This window comes from Alligator mississippiensis, chromosome 1 (assembly GCF_030867095.1).
Source record: "Alligator mississippiensis isolate rAllMis1 chromosome 1, rAllMis1, whole genome shotgun sequence".
NCBI classification, from domain to species: domain Eukaryota; kingdom Metazoa; phylum Chordata; order Crocodylia; family Alligatoridae; genus Alligator; species Alligator mississippiensis.
Genome location: NC_081824.1, coordinates 408,796,692 through 408,824,595, shown reverse-complemented (window position 1 = coordinate 408,824,595; position 27,904 = coordinate 408,796,692). Strand labels below are relative to the sequence as shown.

The window sequence follows — 27,904 nt, the reverse complement described above, 5'->3', positions numbered from 1 at the left end:
TAACATTCGTCTTACCAAAATCTTAAAAGGCAATAACTTCTCTCTTATATGGCAAGATCTAAACTAGAACACATGGCAAACCATCCTTCTTACTAGCCTCACCACCTAGAAACAAAAACACCCACGCTTCTTTTTAATCAGCATCTTTTTAGCACAGTAATTTAAGATTGTAGTTGCACTTCCCAAACTTGATAAAAAGCACTATATCCCAAAGCAGTAAAAAGGTTATGCAAATGTATTTTAAAGTATAATCTGCTGTTTTATTCAGGAAGAGGAATGATTTTACTAATTTTTCTGAATGCAGGGATGGAAAGTTTTAATTCTTATTTTGACACCACCTCTCCATGCTGCAGCTCTGGCAGAAGAGGTTTTGCCAGCGTAATGATCAGGTGTTTCTAGTTTACAATTATATCTAAGTACTTACATCCTTTCAAACATATAGACTATTAATATAATATCCTTAGTTACCAAATATTCAAGAGAGAGTCTCTCATTTATTCTCTTCAAGGGTGACAAATACCAGTATCTGACAAGGCTCCTTCCCAATGTTTTACTTACTACTGGCTTTCCCCTTTGAAATAAAAACTGCAATTGTTTATGGGTGGGTCTCAGCTCATGCATGTGTGACACCCTCTTTGGTGTGATATACAGTCATTGCACAAACAAATTTTTAAAGATTACCTTCCTTCTAGCCAAGCAGCTTCTCTGAGATGTGAAATGTCTCTGTGGCTGTGTCCAGACAAGCGAGCACGTGCCTGTTGCAGCATCTCAAAGCAGTTTGAAATGCCGCAAGAGGCACACTAGGAATTTAAAAATGTTCCCCACACTGCGGCGCGGAGTCTAAATTTGATACCGGGAAATCTCGATATAAAAAAAAAAAAAAAACCACAGGAAAAAAGTGGCACAAGGCGCACTCCTGAAGCGTACCCAGAGGCAACTGGAGGCTGGGTCCTCCAAGGCGACACTGGCACCCATATGGCTGCCCCGTACTCCTGCTACTTCAGCATGCTGCCTCAGTGTGCTGGGGCAAATAGGAGCAAGGCAAGGCTGCAGCAGCGGCTTGGACCCCAGCTCTGTCCCCAGTAAGCGGGGACATGGGGGGGGAGGGGGAACGGAACTGTGGGGGTGGAAGGGACTGCTCAGGAGGGGTGGGCCCCCCACCCCACCCCCAGCAGCAGCAGCAGCCATTGTGGTGTTCTTGGCCCACTGTTGGCAGAGACCCCCAGCTGTGTCACGTGGTACTGGCCCAGCTGCTGGTGTGCACCGTCAAACACCACCAGGCTGGCCTGGCCCAAAGGCACGTGGGGCACAGGAGGCAGGATCCAACCTAGATCGAGGGCATGTGGCCCCTGCGTACAGTGCCAAGAGCCGCAGGTGATACATAGATTTCATAGACATTAGGGCTGGAAGGGACCTTGGAAGATCATCGAGTCCAGCCCCCTGCCCAAAGGGCAGGAAGTCAGCTGGGGTCATAGGATCTCAGCAAGATAAGCATCCAGTTTGATCTTGAAGGTGTTCAATGTAGGCACTTGAACCACCTCCGGTGGCAGGCTGTTCCAGACCTTGGGGGCTCGGACAGTAAAGAAATTCTTCCTTATGTCCAGCCTGAAACGGTTTTGTAGTAGTTTATGACCGTTCGACCTAGTCGTCATCCCTTGGGGCGCTCTGGTGAACAAACATTCCCCCAGATACTGGTGGTCACCCCTGATAAACTTATAGGTGGCCATCAGATCACCCCTGAGCCCCATGGCTCTCAGCCTGTCATCGTAGGGTCTGCTTCCCTGACTTCTGATCATGCGCGTGGCTCTTCTCTGGACTCTCAAGCTTCTCCACATCCTTTTTGAATTGTAGGGCCCAAAACTGGATGCAGTACTCCAGCTACGGCCTCACCAAGGCCGAGTACAAGGGGAGAATGACGTCACGGGATTTGCTTGAGAAGCATCTATGGATGCAAGCCAGCGTTTTGGTCGCTTTACTAGCCGCAGCATCGCTTTGCAGGCTCGTGTTCATCTTGTGGTCAATGATGACCCCCAAGTCTCTTTCTTCCATAGTGCTAGCCAGCATAGCACTGCCGAGCCTAGAAGGATGCTGCAGGTTTTTCTTTCCAAGGTGGAGAACCTTGCATTTATCAGCGTTGAACACCATCAGATTCTCATCCGCCCACTTGCTGAGCCTGTCCAGGTCAGCCTGGATCACCCGCCTGTCTTCTGGTGTGGATGCTTTGCCCCAAAGTTTGGTGTCATCGGCGAACTTGGCCAGTCTGCTTCTGACTCCAGTGTCCACATCATTAATGAAGATGTTGAACAATATGGGTCCAAGGACAGAGCCTTGGGGGACACCACTGGTCACAGGACACCATGAGTGACTTCCATCAATTACTACCCTCTGGGTCTGACCACGGAGCCAATTTTCCAGCCAGTGGATCGCGGTGGACCCAAGGCAACAATTGGCCAGTTTCACCAAGAGGTCATCATGGGATACCAGATCGAAGGCTTTTTTGAAGTCAAGATATATGACATCAATCTCTTCTCCCTTGTCCAGGTGACAGGTCACCTGGTCGTAGAAGGAAATGAGATTGGTCAAGCAAGACCTACCCGTGACAAACCCATGCTGGCTATCCCTTAAAATGTTGGCGCCGGCCAGTCCATTAAGGATGGCCTCTTTAATAAACTTTTCTAAGATCTTCCGCAGGATAGAAGTCAGGCTGATGGGCCTAGTTAGCCAGATCCATTTTCCTCCCTTTCTTGAAGATAGGCACCACATTGGCCTTCTTCCAGTCTTCGGGCAGTACACCAGAGCACCAAGAGTTTTCAAAGATCCATGCTAGAAGCTGGGATATGATGCTCGCCAGCTCCTTGAGTACCCTGGGGTGTAGATTGTCAGGGCCAGCTGACTTGAAGGTATCCAGCTTCTCAAGATGTTCCCTCATGAGGTCAGCATTAATGGAGGGCAGGGGATCACCTTCACCCGGACTTCCCCTGATACAAGAGCAGCCCGATTCTGCCCAAGCGGCCGGGCCAGTGCCATGTGCCGGTGCTAGGTGTGAGGCGGCACTGTGCTGCCAGGGGTCTCTATCAACAGCGGGCCACGAACGCCCTGACAGCCACTGCTGTTGCTGTGGGGGAGCTGTGTGCTGTGCAGGGGGTGTGCAGGGGACCCACCCTGCTTGAAGAGTTCCTCTACCCCAAGACAGTCCTTCTACACCCACAACTCCCCATCACAATCCACCCACAAACCACACCCCCCCAAAACCTCTGCACAAGTACCCCCTCCAAACCACTCACATCCCTTCTCCCCCAAACCACACATCCCACCCAAATCTCACACCATGCGTGCCCACCCACCAGATGGGACAGGACCTGCTGGCAGGAGCCACAGAAACAGGAGCAACTGCCACACTGCAGCCCTGCCCCGTGCCCACACCAGTGCTGGGATATGTGGCCCCAGCCTGGGGTGGCTCCTGGTCCCAGGAACCACTTGGTGGGTGTGATGGGCTGGGGGGAGGGAGGGTGGTGGCAGAAGGGATGTATGTGCGAGAGAGAGAGACAAGAGACAGAGACAGGGGTCAAGGATGGGGGAGCGCTCTGTGTAGGAGAGGCCACCAAAGCCAGGGTAAGAGCCCCCCTGCCCCCTAGAGCAGCCTGTGTAGGGGGAGGCTGGCCTGGAAGGGAAGGGGCTTGCCCAACCCAGTCCCTGGGCCCCGGAAATGGCACAGGGATTGCTGGGGCCTGGACACAGGCACAGGAAGCAGAACAGTAACGGCTGGCACTGCTCAGAGCCACAAAGAAACTGGTGGGAGAGCTGCAGTTTGACTCATGTCCTGGTGCTGGGACAGAGTTGCAGCTAAGAGCTAGTTGGGGCAGACAGGGGGTGCAGGTCAGGAGTGAAGGGCTGTGGGTCGAGAGTGAGGGGCAAGGGTAGGGGTAGGGTACCAGCAGATCAGTGCTGCTTAGCAACCCACATCCTAGTGAGAGAAGGGGGCAGGGGCAGCTCTGATTTTTCTATGATAAAAAAACCAAAAGCAAACACCAAAGTGTATAGATATTTAGAATTCATTTTATTATGATGATAGAGGCACTGGTAGGCTTCGAAATTGCTTTAAAATTCTAAATATATCAATAAAACATTGCCCAACTAATCTATCTATATATAGTGGCATTTCATTTTAAACATGGAAGAACACGTTACCAGGGCAAGTGACAGGACCCACGCAGAGAAGCCTACCCAGGGCCAACACTGGGGACCCAGCTGGAGGGCAGATGAAGTGGCTGACATCCTGGCCATTTGGGGCCAGGAGGACATGCTTTGACAGTTCAAAGCGGGCCACCGCAACAAGCACATCTTCTGGGCGATAGCTGCCCAGATGGCAGAGTAGAGACACCAGAAGACAACAGCAGTGCTGCCCAAAGGCCAACTGTGCAGCTACAGTCCACTAGCAGCTGGCCCAGAGGCTCTGCTGTAGTGCCCATACCACAGCCCCAGGCAGCTGTGTGGTCTCTACCTGGGTCTGGCAGGTACGCAGCCATGGCCCACAGGTTCAAGGGGGCGGATGCTGTCGCAAATGGCAGCAGGCCCCATTCAGCCAGCAGCCCCCACTGCCAGACTACTGCAATGGGTAGAGGGTACAAGAGCCATTCTAGGTTAGGGCTGCTTCAGTAGTCCAGCTGGCACAAGGGCTAGTGTCCCCAGATACCAACTAGCTCCTGAGGGCAAAGTAGCTCTGAGCTGCTTGCCAGAGCAGATTTTTATACTGCTGGGGACAGCACAGGTTTTTATACCGCTGGGACTAGCCTCTAGCTCCCCCTGACTGCAGATCCGGGAGGAGCCTGGCAGGGTCAGTTTGCCCCAAATGGCACAACTTGCCCCACACCAAAGTGCATGTTCAGGCACATGTGCCGAAGACAAATCTCCGGCACAAATTTGTGCTGCTGCTATTTTTGAGCTGCTGCAACTGCACGTGCACTGTCTGTCCAGATGACAAATTAGCAATTACTTGACTAGCTAATAGCAGTCTGATTATAAAATACAAACCTACATTCACATCAAGTATCAGGGGTTTTATAAACAAAAATGGTAAGACTGAATATAGCTTAATATTGTCTGTAAACAGAGACAAAACACTACAGTAATAAATCTAATACAGGCCATATCTATGTACAACACCCTACAAAACCCCAGCCCCATGCCTGCTTCTCCATGGATTCATAAGAGCTGTCCACAGTGGAAGGATCTCCAGAACAATCTCCATTACAATAATTTAACACAACCCAAAAAAAATATTAAAATCATCTAAAGTTACTTAGGCTCCTTTCCAATTTTTTTTTTTCATTCTTTGCAACTACCTAATGCATAATGTAAAAACACAGAATCAAAAAACAGTTTAGATCAGAATAATCTATTTCATTATTACTATTTCCTATTCAATCTATTTCCTTTATACTATTGTCTGCAATTCTGTCTGGAATGAAAATACACATAAATATCAAGTTTAATTATAAGTTTGTTTGTTTTTTACAGCAAATCTTCATATATTAGTGTAGTAAAACATGTAGAAGAATTACATTAACATAGGGGTTCTCAAACTGTGGTTTGTGACCCCCCCAGGGGGTCATGAGCAACTTAAAAGGGGGCTGCAAACTTTCCAGGGGGTATGTGTGGTGGTCTGGAGAAGCAGCATGTGGCAGCAGCTGCTGTGTGTGAGCTCCCCATTCCCCGCCGCCGCCATCCAGCACTCAGGGTTGTAGTATCCCGAAGTTTGAGAACCCCTGAATTAACTAGTTAAACTTATCATGTGAATAACTGCAATGCAAGTTTACTTGTGTGGCCAAGATATTGGTTATTATAATGGTTAATTTACTGTTAAGTGTGAAGAGTAAAACTTAAAATAGTTTCTTCACTGGAAGGTGTCAGCTTCTTTGATACAGCCTAAGAAAACAGCATGAGAAGAAGTCATTAAAATATATGGATAACTGGGTTTAGAACAGCCAGGCACATAGCATTTAATGCCATTATTTTTACGTTACATACAGAAACTAAGAGACTGTTTTGTTTTATTTTCTGTAGGGTTATAATAATGATGAAGTAACATTGCTCAATACCACATATTTTACCATTAATATATAAGGCAAACAGCAGAAATACCTGTTAGACATCAGAATGAATTTAATCACACTTTATAGCTTTATACTCACAAACATGAGCTCCTTCATAGCAGTATCATGAAAATGAAGTTCAGCCACCCCTGCTTCAGAAGCTGCCAGCCACTGAAGTGCCATTCTGAGCTGTGGGTCCACCACACTTGGTTCCATGTCAGTGTTCACTATTAGCAATGTCTTTCCTACATCCTCCAAACCTAATATTAAAAATTAAAATGTAAAACAATGGATTCCTAACTTTTTCAAAAGAATTATTGTAGCTCACTTAATATTTGAGAAAATTACACAATAATGAACATTATTCATTTTAAGAAAATTTAGGAATTAGAAAATACACTGTTCTGAAATCTTCTATCTTTCTATACAGGTCGAGGGAAAAGGGCACCAATAGCTAAACAGCTTGTGGCTGAACAGAAGCATATCTGAATAGAGGGATCTTTAATCTGAATTTAAAAATTCCAAGTGATAGAGAACTTACTACATCCCTTGTTAAATCCCTGAGTAATTAACCCTATTTAAAACTTTACATTTTATTTCCAGTGTGAATTAACTTCAATTTCCAACCACTAGCTATTGTTATAACTTTGTTTCATAAAATAACTCTGCTCATATAACCTCTGCCTGTTCAGGTTGAAGACTATGATCAAGCTTCCTCCTAATCTTTTATTCAAAATGGTAATTAGGTTAAGCCACTTTCATTTCTCTAAGGCATGCATTTCCAGACCTCAAATCATACTAGTAACTGATTTTCAATATTCTTTCTAAAGAACAGATACGAGAAGTGGGCAAAGTATGTCAAGCAATGGTTATACTAACACCAGTTGGAGAAACCAACATTTTTTTTTCCGCCCCCCCCTATGGATTTTATTTTCCCCCACATGGATTCCCCCCCAAGATTTTGCCCACAAAAGTGGGCAATGCCAGATTTCACAAAATCCATGAAATCTGCAAAACTGTGATTTTGGTTGGTCCCTACCTGTGCTAAGTATTCACTGAGGAAATTGCAGACCCAGAAATCCTGTTGCTGAAAGAGTGCCTAAGGCTAAATTAACTCAGACAAGACTAACAACATGATATACAGTGTTTAATGTAAGATAATGAATGGTCTGCAGGGCAGGGATAATGTCTACTGTGTCTGCACAGTGCTATTGCACAAAGTATCTCACCCCTGACCATGGCCTTTGGGTGGTAATGCAATGCAAGCAATAAACTAAGAAATAACAGTCCTCTGCACTGAATGAGTGGATGACGTGGCTAAATAGAAGTGGCGATACAAGAGTAAAAAAGGCCATGGTAAAGTAGAGAATAATATTTAAATTATGGGATATATTTTGTACCTGTGGAGGGTTAGGTGGCAATGTGGTGAGATTACTCATGGTGGGGCAGTTCCTATAAAATACCACAATGTTACAAGCTCCAGAGACAGGAGAGTATAGGGCACCTCAAAAGCCTAGCCCCCACTGCCTTGTGGGTACTCCTTAGTTGGAGGAAGGCTAAGGGACATCACCCTGCCAGAGAAACACTCTTACTGAGGTGTTAGGCAGTGGGCAGCAGCTCTAATCTGCTGCTGTCTGGCAGAAGCTACAACCATTGAAGCGCTGAATGTCTGAACTCGGTCTGGCCTTTGGATCGTCTCTTGATAGTCTAAAGCGGGGATGATATGTCTAAGGCAGCCTCCAATCCTCCATACTCTTGTCTAGGCATATGTGCTGAAGGTCTTGGTATTATGCTTGCATAACCTCTTGCACATACACCACGATCCAGAGGATCAACAGTTGTCAAGATGCGTTTCCCCACATCAATTCTGTCTGAAAACTTCCAGCTAAATCCCTGCTTTGGAGACAAACACTTAACTATGAGCTTCTCTTCTACACTTCCAAAACCTTCCGTCTACAAGCTCCTTTTGTCTCATCTAAAATTTTATCACAATACAAGGGAAAGTACAGTTGGCACAGAAATGTTATATATCAGCTCACATTCTTAGGGGTAGGGAGGGGTTATGGACATCTCAGTGTGTATTTTGGCCACCTTCATTCAATGTAAGCCTTTAGCAGCTCATACCTAAACCACAGTGACTCTAGTCACCCTGAGCTATAAAAAGACTCCCTTGCAGCCTTCATTCTAAGCTGCACTAAAAAGGAACAAAACACAGCAAGCAACTTAAGCCTATGTTTTTCATTTGTTTTTTCTGAAGAAAACTTGCACCAAGCCACAGTAAAATGAAAGAACTTCATAGTAATTTCTCCAGCATCCAACAGTTCTGTAGAAATCTGTACTAAAATGTTTTTTTTCACATTCATCTGATTTTTCATGTCCAGTGAAGTGACTTCAGTAGTTCATATTATTAAATGTTCATGTTGTCTGAACAACCAAAGTAATTGCTATTTCTCAAACACTGTAGATGAAAGGATGTCGAAAAGTATGCAAGTGGTTTTATCCTTTGACACTTACTTGATATGCATTAGGTAAACAACCTATGTATAATAGGAGTCTCACTTTGCTCTCTAACTTATGTAATTTAGAGACGACAGCTACAGCAACCCCTCCTGGAACAGTCATTACCTTCTACAGTATCCTTGGGCTCTTCCTCTTTATCTTCAGTTCCATCACTGGATTTTAAAAATAAGAGAGCAAAATATTAAACACAAACCCAGTAGGCTAATAATGGATGCATTCAAACTGATGACTGGGCGATGAAGGTTAAAGAGAAAAAAGAACAAATTTATAAAAGAATCAGGAAATGACCATGAAAAAGAAGCTTTGCTTCTCACACCATTTCATGTTATAAATTAATTTGTTAACAAATTACTATGTTTACAAAATAAAGAGATCCTAACTGAATATGAAAATGTGGTGGCAGTGTTTTTTTTGGTTTGTTCATTTGCTTGGTTTTTTTTAGGAGAAAACTTGTTTTGTTACCTTTAAGTAAGCAGGAAAGTTTTATTTTCAGTTTGATACAAGACATGAGGATTTAGCATTCTTTAATCATATATTATTTATGCAGAAGACCCCTCTATAAAGCAATTTAATAGTTTTCATAAGCTAAAGCAAAAGGAGAAAAACAGAAATCCTGTAGGAAGCAAGCTCTCTTGTTTGCATGAAAAAGTAATTGAAAGACTTATGGACTAGCAAGCAAACCATGCACAAAAGATCATTTTTATTTTGCGCCTAAAGGACATTCACAAATTTAGCACAGCAGAATTTATCCATTCAGTATGAATTCATTAAAGAAAATCAAATGATTAGGTGAGAAGCGTGTTGATAATATATCAGATTACAAAAATGCATTGTATCCCTCATCTGCAAAAAATGATTACTACATGCATTAATTATGAGGAACTCATCTCTTTATATTTCTGGACTCGACCAACCTGTCTGATGTTGGAAAGGATAAATTCTCCTCATATATATCTCCTTCTAAACCAAGACTGCTCCAGCTACTGCTGTTACCATTACTGCCAGGGGAAGAAGAGAACAGAGCACAACTAGAAAAAAAAAACAAACAGTAGCTCAACCTAGAACCTTCATTTTCCTCAGAGCTGATTTGTCAAAACATCTGATGCAAAACCAGTGCAACTTCTTAAAAAGGCTTGCCTGGACCAGAGTACAAAAGTGACAGTCTGTGCTGTTCAGAATAGTAAATAGCAAAATAATGCCAGATTTTGATATGCACTGTAAACAGGTAAAAAAAAAAAATTGTACTTGTATTATTTTTCTAAATCACTGCTTACAGTAATTCTGTTCTTGGACCCAAGGAGATATATATATCTCCACGGGTCCAAGAACAGATATAGACAGACAGACAGAGGAGATAGATAGATAGATCGATCCTTTTTGTGTCAGCAGTATCATTGGTTTCAACAGGACTATTCACAGGAGTATGGGTCCCAATTTGTTATTCATATTAATATTAGTCAAGACTTTATACAATTATGAACTTTATATTTTTCAGAGTGAAAAATCTTTCAGTAAATCTAATGCCAAAAACCCAGCAGTCAACTACTAGAGTTGGATTAGCAGGAAATGTTTGGAACTGAGAAAAAGACAGGTATGTATAAAATAATTTTAGAACATCAGATCCATTATTCTTTACAAGTGACTTTTTAAAAACTGCTCCTTGTAACTTTTCTAAATGTATAACTATTTATTCTGTAGCAAAATTTTAATTCCCTGGTAACTGGGATTCTGTTCCACAGATGAGCTGTATTTATTTCACATTCATATATAGGTCAAGATTTAAAGCAGGTAAAGTAACACAGCTCTGTAACAATAAAATGAACACTTAAAACACAAATACCTGGAGCCTGCAAGCATAAGACAAAACAAAGTTGCAGAGCTCCAATTTTGCCAGTTCATTTCAGTATAACACAGAATGTATGCATTTTAGTATGTCTATTCCTCTCTCAAATGAAGATATAAACAAAAAGTAGCAATTTGTAAAAAGTCTCCAGAGAAAGCAATTAAAATCTAAAATTGCAGCAAATCAACAAAATTGCCACAGCTTTAAAAAAAATTAAAAGCAGTTTCCCAAACATTTTGGACATGCAAACAACAGATAACTACTATGCTACACAGCTAAATATGCAGGCAGTTGTGAAAAATTTCTCAAGCAAAGCTGCACTATATAATATATGAAAATTTTAATGTTTACTTAATCTTAATTCAGAATTACAAATATATCATCTGACAGCACATCCATTAATTATAGTTTATTAGTACCATCATTGTGTACTTGCATATAGAATCTTTCATTTTGACATATTTTTGACACAATCAAACCTAAAGGGCAGAAGAAAGAAGTGCCCTGATTCTCAATCAGATTGTAAAAGGGAAAGAAAGACAAAAAGTATTGTGTTCAGAATCAAACCATACTTATAATGTGATTGTGCTTATATTTTATGGGAGAAGCTAACCATCATTAAGGTTTGAATTCATCACATGGCTAAACTGCATCGTGATAATAAGTCTAGGGGTTTTTTATAGTTAATTTTTGTCTGTTGACAACTTGGATCAGGATCACTGAAGACTGAAGTCCCCTACAGAACAGGCTGTGAATTGAAGGAGGCACTATTAGTTTCTTCAAAGCATTAAAAACGTGTACCCCCGGCAGCTGGGGGAGCACGGAAATGATGGGAGCATGGCAGCAATAAGCAGGGTTGCTCCCGCAGGCCTCTCTGGCCCTGTTGGTGGCTGGCGGGTGGGAGTGGGGTGGCAGCAAGCGCAGACCAGAGGTCGGCGACCACCCACAGATGGCACCAGCAGTGTCAGCAGCAGGGGTGGGAAATGGCAACCGTTTTTCATAGGGGGTACACTGCCATGCTCAGGGGGTGCACATGCACCCCCTACACATTGCCACTGCTTCAAAGTGCTCTGAAACACAATGGAGATGGAAGAGGTAGAAAAATAAATGTTGCTGCCCTATCAATAACTGAAACTGCTGTCTTGTGTAACATGTATGCGTGTCTGTTAGACCCTGAATTACCAAGCAACTTAATATAAGGTCATAAAAAAATAACTGCATTCAAATTATCATCCTTGAGATCACCTTCAGTACAATAAATTAGATATGAAGGATCTATAACTATTCTCTGAAGTAGCCTGTACTCTTAAGATGTGGTTCACTAATATAAAAAATAAGCAGAATCTTCCCTCCTGCACTTTCAGATTAGCTTAATACATAACATCTCTTCTTTATCCAAAACAAACCACTTCTAAAAGTTGATTAATTCAAGTACAAATGTTATCAGTAAAAGTTGATTTTACCATGAAACATATTCTCTTCTCATGGAACAAAAACAAGAACAGGGAAGCAAGTCACACAGGGTTAGACTGCAGCTGGTTGAACTGCACAAGTTTTTTTCCTGGGGAATTTATTTTATATTCCAGAATCTAAGCTAGTAAAAAAATCTTCATAACTAGAACAGCTAGTGCTATGATAATCTTCAAAATCTGAACTAAATGTGATCTGTGCATCGTTTGCCCAATTCTACAAACAGCTTTTTTCTTCCCCAACAAAGGGTAAATTTGATCTTCTAACTCCACTTTCAATTCATAACTAAGTAAGTGTATGTGTAACTGAAATCCAATCAGAAGTCATTAAATCAAACCTGTAAACCAGTCTGCTGAGTGGATAAAAACTTTTGGCAGTAGTGGACCATTTAGAAACCCCAGAAGAAAAACAACTGTAAGCACAGTAGTGGATAGATGGCCAAGCAGAACCATAAACAGAGACTTTCTAAAAAATGTTTATCATGCTCAGGTCTATCATTTCTTATTGAAACAAATTATAAAATCTCTTAGTTTAGTGTCCTTTTAAATTCTGAAGAGAACTAAGGCTACTAAACACCACTGTATCATAACTGCAGATAGAAATTTGTTTTTAAATACCCATAATGCTAAAGATGGTATCAACAAGATTCCCAGTTTCCTTAATGATGTGTAAACATACTGATTTAAGAAGTAACTATAAAGAAAATGGAGCTACTTAGCAGTAGACCTGAATACTCTTAACTGATGTGGTCTTTATATGACCAATAAAAAAAAGTGTTTTAATGAGTGATTTTGATAGCAAAACAGACAAAAGCTTAAATTGTTGAGCAGGTAAAATAGATCATGCTAGCCAAATTTCTATGTTATTAGTAAGAGTCAAGAACCTGGAAGACTGAAAAAGAGGACTACAGGATGCTGCTTTCAACAAGGGTGCTTATGATAGAGATTGTATAAAAATAATAATAGCCCTAGCCAACTCACCTGACTGCTCTAAGCGGAGAAAGAAAGGATGAATACATATAAGGAAACATATTCATATCAAGGAAAAGTTGCTTATACTTGAGACATTTAGAGATGATAGGACATGCTTTAGTTGACTGATTGAGGGATGTCTCCATACACATGAGCTTAGAAGCAAGACAGGAGTAGAACTGGAACAAAATCTGGTTAGTAAAACTAGCACTATTACTACAAAACCTATTATGCATGATGAAAGCACCCTCTACTGTTGAAAGTCATCTTTTCTGTTTTAATACAAAGAAATCAGGAGCAAAACAATAATATAAAGATGAAGCATTCAGTTTCATGTTAAGCTTCATGCTAAATAATTTAATTCCCTAGTCAGAACAATATGATAAACTATAAAAACATGGGCGTTATATACGTTTTGTCATCATGAGGTCAAATGACATTTCTCTACTTTTCAGTATTTTTTTTCACTTCTTATTCAGTGCTAAGGAGTATTAAAAGAAAAAAGGAAAATGAAGTAGCAGTTAAAGTACATGGTAAAAAATGAGAAAAATAAGTAATTCTACATTACCAATTCTTGAATTTGTTATGCAGGCTCTTAATAGCGTTTTAAAAATACATTAAGATATAAGCATGCCTATTTGAAAAGTGCATTAAAAATTCACATTGTAACTGCAACGACTAAGTGTCTCTGCTCATTTAAAATAATGAAGTTAAGCTCATTTCTATGCTATGAGAAATTATTAGAAATAACCATTCATCGATAGTTCAATAAAAAATATTGCCCCTCTGTTTCCATGCTAACTGAACACTGACTACAGAAAACAATTATAAATAATCAGTCATTGCAACTGTGGATTGCAGGCTACTAATTTCCTTAAAATATGCCTTAGCTTTTTATTTCCAACTTCTTGAATATTTCTGTGCATTTACTTCATACGCTTCCACTGAAGATCTGCTTTGCACTCCATCCAGTATTGCATTATTATAATCAATTCTGTAAGATTTCTACCCTTAATACTTTATCATTGATCCAGCTGCATAACTGTAAAATGTTTTATTGAATATATTTTCAGATTTAAATAAATGACATTTTTATTACAAAATTTGAATTACACATCAGTAGCAAATACTATTTATTAACAAACATATAAACATGGATCCCACAATTTCTTGATGTGTGTAATTTGCGTTATAACAAACGAGCACGTTACCAAAAATAAATCCAATTCTATTCTTCCATTATTTTTGAGTTGTAAGGAAAAAATATATTTCCTATTTTTCCTATATTTCAGCATATACAGGTACAAGCAGCATGATACCGAAGTCATTATACGATAGACAACTCAATCTTTTTGTTTGAAGAACCGTCTCCAAACTATTGTTTGCAAAAGTTAGAGTAACTAACACCAACACGATGATCACTAACAGGAAATCAATATTATCATGTAATGTTTTCTATTTCCTTCGACTTCTACTACCCTACAGTATGGTAAGGATAACAGCCAACAATGTACCCAGAAGGCCGCTTTCAATGTTATATGATCTTAGGAACCTTTTCAAAATACCAAAAAGTGGGAAACCACATCTCTAAGAAAACATAGTTACTTATATTTTTCTGGGAAGGATTTGGTAATTATCAGTTTGGTGTTCTAATGTGCTATAATTTTTAGACAAGTCTTTAAAACAAGTTATGAAAGCAATTATATTCATACTAGAAACTAATACAATGTGTGTACTGTAAATCCGCATCCGAGATCTGTCACAGTGAAAATTACAGCTAACTTTAAACAGTAACTTTAATTATAACCTGTTTTTCAAATGTTCACAACTTTCCAAAATATTTTTCCCCTGAGAATAGTCTCAATATGCTAACAGATTCTGTTTTAAAGGAAAATATGACAAAAAACTGTCCTTGGTCATAAGCTGGAAAGCTACAAAAAGCACACTTTCTTCCATTTTAAGTAGTCAGATATGTTTTTCCTTGGAAAACTCAATGTAAAAATACACTTTAAAATGTTTATGTTGACCATTCTTGGTAAGGATGATGGCCTTCTGTTATTTAAAAAAAAACCCTACATTTAAATAGTGCAAATTGTTTTACTAATGTTGGGTGCTAATTTACTTAACTGATGTTCAGCTGCTAACAAGCATGCATGCAAGTTTTATGAAGAACACTTATACTGCAGAAAACCTCTTAATAGGACAAAAATGGATTCTATACCAAAATCTAAAATTTTCCAGAGGAGTAAGTGCACTCTGCCTAAGGGAACCCATTTCCTGAAGAGCTTGATATATCACTATAAAGAAAAGCCTTACAGAGCTTATAAACTCTCCAAATTCAACTTCAGCTGAAAGGGCTTACAAATGTCAACCTGCAAATCCAGCTCCTTAAGTCTGATATGGTTCAATTTTTTCTGTTAAAAGTTTTTTGTAAAAACAGAAAAGTTAAAATAGAAAATCTGGATAAAATAACTTAAACCATAAACATTTTAAAAGTTACAATGTTCTTGTTCTTGCATATAAAGTCTTCAATTTTTAATTGGTAAATGTTGATAAACATTTATTTCACTTCCCCCTCACAGACAGATGAAAAAAGGGGACATAAGAAAAATGATGACTGATAGTGTTGGATGACAGGGAGCAGTCCTACAGAACCATGCTGACTGTAGTTTGGACTCCAACTCCCAAAAACCCCAAGCGACTGGGAACAAAGGGTGAGCAAAGCCAGGACTGATAGCGGCTCTGCTGCTCAGCTGGCAGCAGCCCTACAGTAGTTATGGGCATCATGGTGGGCAGTTAAACTGCACCAGAATAACAGTACAGTCATTAATAAATTGTCTACTAAATTAGAGTGCACCACTAATTTAAGGCAGACAAGGTTCCTTGGGTGAATTTGATATCTTTTATTAGACCAACCCAAATAGTTGGAGAATATTTATTAAGCAAGCTTTCAGGTTCAAAAACCCTTTGTCAGGCTAAGGAAGTTTCAGCAGTTGGTGTGTGCTCTTCCAGGAAGACCAACACAGCTACAACCTAAACCCTGCCACTAATTTAATGCACTCCAGGAAGATAAATAGATAAAAATTAAATAAATACTTAAAAAAAAAAATCAATGAATATTGATATTATCAGTCACAGTTATTAAAAACATGAATCAAATTCTGTCAAACCTATAATTTGCATTTTAGCACTGCTATTAAAGTGTGTTCATTAATATATTAAAATTTGTTGTTAAATATGCACATCAAAATATACAGATTTTTATGCATGAATGTGCTATGCTAACATACTGTGAAAACTAACTCATGCCAGGAAATTGTTAAAACCCATACCCTAATTTTTAATGCACATATTTGTGTGTGAATGTAAACATGCATGATAAAAATCCCCTTCTGAAGGGAAATGTTAATTTAAACATAATTCTAGAGCCAAATTTCACTGAAAACACTTTCCTGTTAAATGGGAAATAAAGCTCTTCTCCGAAAGAGAAAGCTAAACCACATCAATACATCATGAGGTTATTCTGTATCTATATTAGCATGTCTTCATAGTTACCTGTCACTGAGATGAAGAAAACTGCTGCTCTCATCAGCATGCTCATCTTCAAAACTTAAATTGGACCAGCTGCCGGTGCTATCCTCGCCAATACTCAGACTCATCTGTTGGCTAACAATAGATTCAGCAGAGTGGACTCCGTCTCTTCCCACAGAACTAAACAAAATTAAAAGTACAGAACACCTCTATAGTGTTGCATTTCATGCTGCTCCAAAAAAGTTCAGGTAGCCAGTTTAATGACACTGCAGAGAGATATTAAGTCTCATGCAAAGCACGGGACATGAGTGAAATCACACAACTACTCCAAAACTAGGTAATCAATCATTTTGAGGTGGTTTTTATAATACATACATACACAAATTAGACTTCTACAAAATGACTCAAGCCTGGGGGCACCATTCAGAATCTTCTTCCATCAAGCACAAAGCATCACTGGGAAGACTCATTCATAGCATACTGGTACTTGGTATTTAAGTCCTATAGACTTTATATTAATTAAAATGTATACAGCTACACAGGGGAGGTTCTAGCATATTTTGACTTATCCACAACGCAACATTTTGTAGGGGTGTGCGAAAAAGGCCGTATTCAATTCTGATTCGACCCAATTCAGGGGACAGTGATTCAATTCTGATTTGGAGAATCAGTGATTCAGCCATAGACACAGCTTTAAAATGTTTTTTCTACATACCTTGAGGTACAAGGCATGGCTTGTGAACACTGAGATGGTGGGGTGAATTAAGTGTCCTACAGGAACGCAGGGGAGGGCCCAGAAGTGCTTCCGGTCCACTTCAGAGTCCGCTGCCAAGCACACGGAGGACCCCCTCTGTGGCCGCCCCACGTGGAAGTGCTTCTGGTCCACTTCCGGGTCCACTGCCAAGTGTGCAGGGGACCCCCCTTCACTCTTGTGGGACACTCCATCCACCCCACCATCTCAGCATTCACTAGCAGCCTGGTACCTCAAGGTATGTAGAAAAAACATTTAAAGCTGTGTCTATGTCCAAATTGTTGAATCTCTCCGAATGGATTAGAGAAATTAAAGGGTCTCCTGATTCAATACGGATTCAGAGATTCGGCTGCCAAATCAGGCCAAATCTCCGCCAAATGGAATCAGCGACCGAAGCTTCATATAGCCCTAACATTTTGGCTAATTTTTCCTCACTTGCTATGGTCAGTCTTGCTCAACCAGTCATATGGTTAGTCTAGACAAAATGCTGACAGAAACAAGCATGTTTAGCACTCATACACATACAATTAGACAACAAACGATTTTTTAAAATAAAAAAGTAGATATAGGTTTATTTTTCCTGTTTCAAGGTGGTGAGACAACCAAGTTTACTTTATAGACTCTTCTCTTTTGTATAAGTAACATCAGAAACCTGAATTTGCATGAAAACCTTGAACAAAATGAGCTCATTTAATTTTTATACTGTATTTCCCCACATACCACACATCCCCAAATAAGATGTGCACCTTATTTTTAGGAAGACACAATGAAGAGACTTTTTCTGGAACTAATCACCAAGAATAAGAACAAAGCCTAACCTTCAGCTCACTCATTCTCTTTCTTACTCAGGAAAAAGCTAGTTTTAACTCTTTGACAGCTGAATGGTCAGTAGATCTTGGGTGCTCAGCCCAAAGCTTAAACTGTAGCTGCTGCTGAAGACTGAACTCCACTGACTAACTTAGGATTTTCAAAAGAGTTAAAAACAGGTCTGTAGAACTGTGAAATAGGATGACAGAGACCATTCTTCTATTCTGGGCAGAAAAAGGAAAGTCACTACCCTGCTTAAGCCATGCACCCTGATTTTGGAAGGCTAATTTTTAGGAGAAAGGTGCATGTGTGTTATACAAGTAAATATGGTAATAAAATTAGCTATAAATGCTTCATAACATTCAATTGATTAACTTTTTAAAAAACTGTAGTCATTTTTTTAAAAGGCTAAATTTGAAAACGTACAGGGTAGGAACAAATGAAACGTAACCTTAAAGGCAAACTCTGGCAGTCCATATACCAGTTGGTTAGAGCAGGGGCATAAATATTCAGGTCATGGAACTCCTAAAGGCACTGGGAATTCAGGGGCAGGGTGAGTAGAAACAGCATTAATCTGTGGCTCCCTGAATCACAGGTTAATGCTCTCCAACTCAGGCTCCTGTGGCAATTTCCACCACTGCGAGACAACCTGCCAGAAGTGGGTCTGAATCCAGCCAATGAGGAACCACATGGTCTGGATCCAGGGTGTACAGCAGGGAGGAGCAAAGATGTTTGACATCCCTGGGTTAGAGAATGTGTTTTCCTGTCCCCTCCACAACCTTGCAAAGAAACAGGTCACAAATATACCACACAGCAAGTGTAACTGCTAAACATGTTTTCCAGGCAACTTCCATATTCTCTGTCTTCTTAGAATCACAATACCTCCCTCTGTCATGCTAGGATAATGCACAGCTGTCCTTTTGTCCCCTGCCTAACATTTCATTGGCTCTTAGTACCATAATTTAGCTTGAAACTTTCATTAAAACCTCTTCTTGAAAAGTGACATCTACATAACAATTCAACATTAGCCTTTGTGAATCAAACACTTGCATTTAAAAAGTTACACATGCTCCGAATAAGGATTTCAAACAACATGTATACAGGGCCACAACATAAAAATGTAATAGTGTTCAATTTTATGTGTTCGAGGCCATCAAGATGAAGAGATGGAGTTCTGTACATTTTGCCTCCAACTGTTGTGTGAGAAAATGGAAGACCTATTGTCATGGCGGAGTCCTACAGGAGGGCCGTGGTCTCCTAAGGCCCTCTCTCCGTGCCAATTCGGCCCAAGGGCACCCTCTATTTCTCACCCACCACGTCTTTGATGTTCAGTAGGTTCGGGAGGCTGCCTTGCATCTCCTTGGGCACGTAAACTCCTGGACCCCTCATGGGTCTTATCCTGCAACCATGGGTGCCCTGGGGCACCCTAGCCTTATGGGCTACGCGTGGCTCCTACCACCCCTAATACCACGCCCCAAGCCTCGCAGATGGAATAGACGTTGTCCGGTCACAACACACCTATGCCTACTCTTGGGCCTTCTCTACAATGGGCTAGTCCCCTCTGGGACGTCCTCTCTGGCCACCGGTCTTTTGGGCCCACCGCACTACTACCCTCTCTGGTATGGGCTCACCGCGCTGCTATCCCCTTTTACCAGGGACAACCGCAGCACCTTGCCCTTCTCCTGGGGCGTCGTGCCACTAACCCCTTCCGTTGGGGCCCACCACGGCACCATGCCCCTGTCCTGGGTTTTCCTGCAGTGCAGGCCTATCACCGGGTCTGCCATGCCCGTCCTGGGCTTCTTAAATATCGCCCCTCTCGGGCTCCTCAATATCGCCCCGCTCTAGGGCTCAGTATGGCCCCTCTCAGGCTCCTCAGTAATCGCCCCTCCCTGGGGCTGGGGTCTATGCACCCCGCAAGTGATGCCCTTGCTGGTGTCTGCTGCGCCCATCCTGGGCTTCCTAATATGGCGCTCCCCCTCTTTGGGGCTCGCCGCACCCACCTTGGGCTTCTCAATGCTGCCCCGCTCTGGGGCTGGGTTCTACGTACCCCGCACACAACCGGGGTCTCTGTTCCCCGCCCGCAACCCACTGGTTGCGCTCCTGTGCCCTCCTCGGGCGCTGGGGCCCCCACACTCCCATGGGGCCCTTTATGAGGCCTCCTCCAACCCCTACAGCCTCACCCAAACCTCCGGTTGTAATACAAACACTAACCAAACAAAACACAAGCCTCCTGGCTGTAACTTAACTTAAGGCTGCCTGGCTGCAACAACACAGCTCCTGCGCCACAGAGCCACCATCCTTCAGCCTGCTCAAGCAGTACTCGCATCTTAGCCCCGTGAGCTCCTGCCTCTCCGGCTGCTGGCAGGGAACTGCCAGCCTGGCCTCAGCCCTGGGCTTTATAAGGGCCAGGCCCTGCCCCCTTCTGGCCAGCTGACTCTTATCAGTTGCCCTGGCAACCTGCAGCTATGCTCATTATCTCCGCTGGGGCTCCTTCTGTACTGTCAGAGCTTCTCCTCCGGCAGCTTTCCCATCTCTAGGAGCAGGAGCACCGAGGTGCCCTGCGACACCTATCTTTTAGGCTTTGAGTGCTTTTGAGCAGATATTGTCATCTATTAGCTATTTGGGACAGTATCTTGAAAAATCTGGACCAACCTCATTGTGGCTTTCAACTATTCACAAGGCCTTCAAGCACTACCCACAGTAAATATTAACAACATAACCAAATATTTTAATCTTACACATCACCATACTATTTAAGAGCCAAGGAAATAAAAATATATCATCTCTTGTCAAGTGGACCCACATCAAGCCAAGGTGTGGGAATGTACTTTGTAATTTAAATTTGTATTTACAAAATGCAATTCAAAATTGCCTTTGATCACAGAAGTTTTCATATTAACAATTTCCCTTTTGCTAAAACAAAAAGAAAAAAATAAGAAAGACAACAATTTAATATTACCTCATATTAACAGCATGACTAATATTAGTCATAGCTGACGTCATTATTTCTGTAGTAAGACTCTCAGCAAAACTGATTCCATCTTGACCAATACCACTATCAGCTGCCAAGCTTGTGTTGCTCAGTTCTCTCTCTGCTTTCTCAATAGCTGCAGTGACTACCTTCTCAGAAAATAATGTCTTCTGTTCCGTGTCAATATGAATTTTGGGAATATCAAGGTGTAAAACTCTGGATTTTTGACAGACACCGCCCAACCTTGAATTCGGTATTTGCCTGATACTAGTGTGGGGGTCTTGTCCAGGCAGGCATTGAGATGAACTTTCAGTACAATACTGATGTTCTTTCATACTGCAACATCTGCAGGCTGTTCCAGAAAAAGGGGACAACTTTTCCGTGTAAGTGCACCTATCCTCATTTTTCTTGTTTTCAGCAGCTTGGAGAACAGCAGACTCCAAACTCAATTCTAAAGTGTCATCCACCATTTTTCTGGCATACTGTTCTATCGCTTGAATTATGCCTTCACTGTAACCATTTTCATTTAGGCTGCCTGTACTATGATAAAGCTTGTGTTTTTCAGAGAAAGGAAGAAATGTTTTAGAAAATGTTGTTTTAAAGAGATCTTCTGTGACGTCATCATGTTCAGATTTTTGATACAGACAAGAATCTGTTAAAGATTTTGGTAAACATACTGCTGACATTTTCAGTTTTCTTCTGACATCACAAGTTATGCTGTGAGCCAGGGACTCTGAAAAATGGAGCAAGTCTGTGCATTCAGTTCTGTGTGTATTGGTATTCCTTTCACAAGTTTGGGCTTCACACTGATGAATGCTACTTCTCATTTGCTTTTGTGCATCATTGTTCGATATCTTGAACAGTTCGTGCTTACCATTTACCTCTGTGTTTCGTCCAGGAAATATACTTCTACTGTACTTCAGTTTGATTTTCCTGGCAGCTTGCTGTAAGCCTGATTTTATAGATCTGTAAACAAGTCTACTGGCGTACTGATCCATTAATAACTCACTGTTACCACCTTCCCTTTTCAGAACTTGAATGATGTGATCTGCATATTCATCAGTCACACTCTCACAGCTTGGATACTTGGAAGTCAGACCTGTTGAGCTTGAACTCTGAGGTAAAGAAAGCATGGATGAATCTACCTCTCTGGACCACTGGTCCACCCCTGGACCCCACCTCTCTTTTGAACTACAATCTTTATCCTTTCGTCTAAGATGAAGGCAGTCCACGTGACAACTGACCCGCTTTAACCTCAGTAGCTTGCAATGCCTCGATTTTACCATTTTCTTGGCCTCACTGATAACTTTTCCAGCCATATCACCTGCATAGTTCCACAGTGAATTTAAAGTTTCTTCTGGGATGTTTATAAACGCAGTATATGCACATCTTTTGCTTTGCACATTTAACTGGAGGCGTTTATCAGCTTCCCTTTGAGCTGTTTTGTCATCTAAGTGGGAAGCAGCCATTTCAGTTGCCATTGAAATGATACGGCTGGCTAAATGATCTGCATACTCTACTGTTCTCTCTGAATGTTCAACTTTCTCCTCCAGCATTTCAGAATGTTCTTCATCGTCACTGCTTTCAACTTCTTCAGAAAGTGATCGCATAAGCTTTAACATAAATTCTTCCTTTCCCAAGGAGTCATGTTCAGTTTCAGATAACCCAGCAGCAGCTGGGTTATAAGGTGTGGAGGGTGGTGTTGCAGGTGCAAACTGCTTTGCTAATTCTCCCTTCAGTTTCTTGGTTAGCTTCCGTAAGTTCCGTTCAGAACTTGTTTGTAAAGGTACTAAAGGAGTTGGTGGTGGTGTATCAGGAACTGCACAGATATTTACATCTCTAATACTTGATTTATCATCCACCTGCAAAGCATCTTCACTGCCAAATGTCATTGTGTGTAGTAAAGAACTTTCCTGCCCAAAAGCCATAGGAACCAACAGTGCATTTTGCATATCGTATTTTTTCAATGGTTTATTTAAGGACATTACTGAACAGCTTTTTGAATTAGTGAAGTCTTCTACAATGTGCCTAGTGACAGTCACAGGTAGACAAGGTGGCAGGACGCCTGAAGAAAACCTAGGTACTCCATATCCTTTTTGTTCCTGAGCATGATGTTTTGGTGGAGAAAGACAACAACACTGAGTAGAATGAGCTGGAGTAACAAGAATTTTAGATAGATTATTCACGGGCATCTGTTGTTGTTCCATAATCACAGGAACAATATTTTGTTTTTCAGACTCCTGTTTCTTTATTGTACTATACACTTCTTTTCTGCTATTATCTGTATTTGTCTGTGAGCCTCCATTATATACTTCAGTCTCATTTGTTTTGGATAATGCAGATATAGTTTTATCAGACTGTTTCACAATATGTTTGGCCAAATGATCAGCAAACATAATCTTAGGTACGTCATCACCAATACATTGTAGATGAGGTTCTCTCTCTACTATTTTTCTGGTTAAAAAACTGGTATAACCCTCCATGGCTTTGGTAACTCTAGATGAGGTTATTGCTTCGTAAGCTTCATTTACTATCATGTCTACCATTGTTCCAGAGAAACTGTTGATGCTTTTTGGCCCCTTAGTTAATTCTGAAATGTTATTCACTCCAGAATTGCTGTTTGTTTGTTTGTTATCACTCCGGTTACACAAAAACTGTGTGCAACTTCCAGTACTTTGACTGTGATCTGGAGTCAGGTAAATATTTCTAAGAGAAGCCACTTCCTCTTCTCTCATTTTAGCTGTAAAATATGGTTGTGTTGACTCTTTGCACATTTTCAGATTTCCATGTAAGACTGGACCAGTGCACACTTTTGCATTATAAACATCAGAAGAAACTTGATTTTGACAAAGTGCTCTTCCAGCTAAGGGTACTGGTATTGAACTAACAACACCAGAGGTGCAAAACAAAGCTTGTTGTACGGTATATGCTTTTCCACATTCTTGTACTGGATGCAAAGTTACAAGACTTCTTTCATGACAATTAGAAAAAGCAGTGGAAGTTTGTGTTGACTGCAACATACTTTCTGCACTTACATACTTTATGTTGTCCATGGAAACACTAATTGCTGCTTGTGTTGTGAAGGTCACATCAGCTTGGGATAATTCAATAAAAGCTTCCTGAATGACAGATTCAGACAAATCTTTGGCATATGATCTCACCACTTTGTCTTCAAATTCAAAGGACGAATAATGGGCAGCTGAGGGCGATGATGGATATGAAAACTGACAGACTTCCATTATTCCTTCAAAAACAAGCTCTTCAGCCAGGTCTGCTGCAAATCTTGCAACTGTGTTTGTAATTATTTGTTTCTTTACATATCGCAGTTCTTTCAAAGCACTTGTTATAGCTTCACTAACCAAAAGGTTTGCTAGGCCATTAATGGCACGTTCCTTCAGTGAAAAGGCTCGCTGCCTGCCAATCTCATAAAAAGCCATCTGAAAGACTGAAGAAGTCAATCTAGCAGCCAAGTGACACAGTGCATTGGTGCATGAAGAAACTCCTTTCTGTAGGTCTTTAAATGCACTGCCAAAACTTTTCTCAACCAATTCTGTTGCAAACTTTTGAATGCTGTCTTTAATCATTAGTGATTTGCATTTAGATTTAGCTTTCTTATCTTGCTCCGTAACTGATGTTTTCCCTTTGAACTCTAAAGGTTGACCTTTTTCCTCTCCTAAGGCAATCCTACTAAGGTTAGAATTGTTTTCTGCATGTATTTGTCCTGGTGAAGACTGAGGATGAAAAAGAGAACCTAGTATTTCAAATGAAACATTGTTTGCATAATCTGAATATGCACTGTAAAGTGTATCATAATTTTGATTATTCCCGTCTCCACTGAGATCCATCCGACAAAGACATTCAGTGGAAGTGCAGCTTCCTAGGGGACTAAAGGCTGATGATCTGATAGGACTGAACAAACCACCACTGTCTTCTCCTGATGCTTTTACTGGACGTGGGGAATCTGGAACATCAAAGAGGTTGCTATATGGTGATTCCGGTTTACGAGGTGTTGGTTTCCTTACATTGGCTGGAAGAATGGGACGATCAAACTTGAATCTTTGAGGATTCATAGTGGTGGTTGTTGAATGCAGTTGTTCATGGGAGACCTTTCTCTTCTGGGGTGGATTACCAAGGATGGGATCCCTAATAAGTTTACAAGTGCTTTCCAAAGTTTGCTCCTGTTCATCAAACTGATCAAAACTATCAAAAAATTCACTTACTTCTGAGTCTGAATCCTCTATACCATCTTTCACTACTGGAATTTTTGGTAGCTGAAGTTTTGCTTTCAAGCTTTTTTGATACCCCTCTTCATCTAAGAAAATGATCGGACTTGGGCTGGAGCAATTTGACTCAGATGATTCAACAGGAGAGGAGGAAAACAATGTTTTATGTAAAAAATTAACACTTTGATCAGAAGAACTGCATGGCTTGTAGAAACTCCTCTGTACCCAAGGATCAGAAATGGAGGTTGTGACTGAACTCTTTACAGAGGAGGTTAGTTCTTTAAGCTCCAAGATATTTATCAGAGAAGCAGAAGACTTGGCAGATGACTTCCGACGAAAAGAGCTAAAAATAATCTTGGAATCGATGGCTTCTAAACAATGAGAAGGGATCGTCTGTGAGGCAGCATCACAGTGGCTTCGAGGAGTAATATGGCTTATGCCTAAAATGGAAGAGAAAATGCTTTTAAAACCATTATGTAGGAGCAACTAATTTTGATAGCAATATTTGGGCAATAATTACAGCTCCCCTACCACTGCAAATGTATGAGACTATGAGCTCTGTGATAGGGCAGATTTTACTTTTTCTGGCTCTACCACTGAGGCCAGAAACTTTAATTTAAGATATCATTGTCTGTTTCTGTGATAATCCCTTTAAGAACAGATAATTAGTAAAAAAAATTACTGAATATAGGTCTCAAAAGTTTACCACATCATAGAAAGCACTCTTTAGCCCAGACTGCAGCTCTCATATGTTGAGAGAGACTGCAACAAATAATATAGTAACTAACCAGCATTCTGGGTCTTTGAAGGCTCTTCTTCATCTAGATGCTCAAAAGCAGTGACAAAATCATCCTCAATTGAAGATACTGATTGATTTGTGTCGTCATCCTCTGTATGGGATGTCTCTGGATGATGCTTCTGTACTGAGTTCGCTTCCATTGCATATCTTACACCAGTAGCGTATTTGTTTAGCAAGGTAAATATAGAATCAACCGTAGTCCTTGGAAATGAAGGAGACAATCTCATCACACAAAGCACTCCAGAAAGATGATTCTTGAAAAAGAGAAGAAGAACAAGAGAACAAAATTATACAGTTCTTAACAACATACTTTTTACTTATAACATGAACTTAGACTTATTTAAAGCAATGGGGGCTAACCTTTTTGGAAGGCGTGCCACAAGACAGACCCAACACCCTCCCCAAGTGTCACTCAGATCCACTTCCCCTGCCCAATCTGCAGCTGTACTACCTGCTCTCCCTGAGCTGCTGCATGTCACACAGAGGCTGCCTGTGCCCCTTGTGGCATGCATGCTGCAGGTTGGCCACTCCCAATTTAAAGTATCAGGAACAAGAGTGATCTTAAAGAAAAAAAAGCGTATCACAAACAATATTCCATTTTGTATGAGGAATCAGAGGTACAGCATGTAAGTAATTTACCCTAAACTCAGCAGAACTAAGGTGAAAGACTATCACCAGCCCAGAGAACACATCTCTCTTCTGAATGCAAAAATTCTTTAAAACAAATAAGCTGTTACACTGAAACACTACAGCTTATTGCCTGTGAGTTGTTTAATGCCTGCTAGTAATAAAATAACTTTATCATATATCATGAGTCAAAACAGTTTCAAATTCTAGTAACCCTAATGCTTGGAGAGGATGTAGGAAGTATCAAGTATCAACCCCTGACATTTCCCAAATCTTCTTTCCTCTTGCTACTTGACAGAGGAATTGGCAATGTACCTGAGAGGAGATGAGGAAACTAACTCATCCGGTTTCATCTTCCTTCCAATTGGCACCACAAAAAGAATGTCATGAGGGGAATAAAGGCAGGAGGCCAACTGGAATTTTTCAGAGGGCAGCTTAACATGCAGCCTGGCTGATTACATTACACTGTGCGGCTAGCCTGCTGATCCATTCAATTGAGTGCATTCAGCACTGCCTGTTCTGGTTGAAATAAAACTAATCTTCCAATGCCCATAGGCTTTTGAGGCAAAGAGAAGGGGAAGAGAAAAGGGCATTACAGGCATTGTCCCTACTATGTTTTAGGTTTCCACTTTACTGACATGTTTGAAACATACTCCTGCTGGGTGTAGTGCTTACAACATCAGCAGCAAAAAGAATATCTTAATAAAAAAGACAAGAGTACCCATGACAAAGTATCTTACATGCCCTACAATTTCGTGAATTGTCAAAAGAACCTCTTTAGGCAACAAAGCATGTACACAATTGTTATTAGTCTTATTCTTAATAATAATAATAATAATAATGCCTAGCATTGCACACACTACTTCATAAACTTCAAAACACAGGAAGTAGCACCCAAAAAGTTTATTGTGAGCACTTTGGTACCAAGTTTATTTGGTAATGCATTTTAAACACAAGAAAACTTAAAAAAAAATCCAAACGAACATACTTCTAGTGACATATAGAAAAGTCTGAGATTTTTTTACCTGATAACGTGGGACATCAGGTCTTTCCAAGGGTTTATTTGTATCCTTCAGAAATATAACTTCATTTTCATTTAGAGTGCACAACTGTAGCGATTTTAGAATATCTGGGAGTTCTGCAGAAACAGCAGCCAACTCCTAATTCAAATACAAAACCACACACCAAGTACAGAGTGAAAAACTAATATGCTAATGATGATGCTTGCTTATCTCAAGTACTGAAGGTTAAAGAAATATTAGCAGCCACCACTTTCTTCCTTTCCCTTTTCCATGTTCT

At 40.9% G+C, this 27,904-nt stretch overlaps 1 protein-coding gene across 8 annotated transcripts in view; it reads right to left on the bottom strand.

Annotated features, from left to right (window-relative positions):
- The window catches only part of AKAP11 (A-kinase anchoring protein 11), a 65,068-nt gene that overhangs the window by 9,745 nt on the left and 27,419 nt on the right, over positions 1-27,904 (bottom strand). For 5 of the 8 annotated variants that reach the window (XM_006266894.4, XM_014608369.3, XM_019500452.2 and 2 more), the window contains 7 exons: positions 27,631-27,765; positions 25,968-26,232; positions 20,945-25,619; positions 16,452-16,607; positions 9,527-9,640; positions 8,718-8,764; positions 6,192-6,352 (listed from right to left, as the gene is read on the bottom strand). In XM_006266894.4, coding sequence (XP_006266956.1) covers positions 6,192-6,352; positions 8,718-8,764; positions 9,527-9,640; positions 16,452-16,607; positions 20,945-25,619; positions 25,968-26,232; positions 27,631-27,765 — 5,553 coding nt within the window. Of the gene's footprint in view, positions 1-4,036; positions 5,926-6,191; positions 6,353-8,717; positions 8,765-9,526; positions 9,641-16,451; positions 16,608-20,944; positions 25,620-25,967; positions 26,233-27,630; positions 27,766-27,904 lie in introns of those variants that run through there. The other 3 variants (XM_019500453.2, XM_019500451.2, XM_019500454.2) reach the window with 3 other exon arrangements.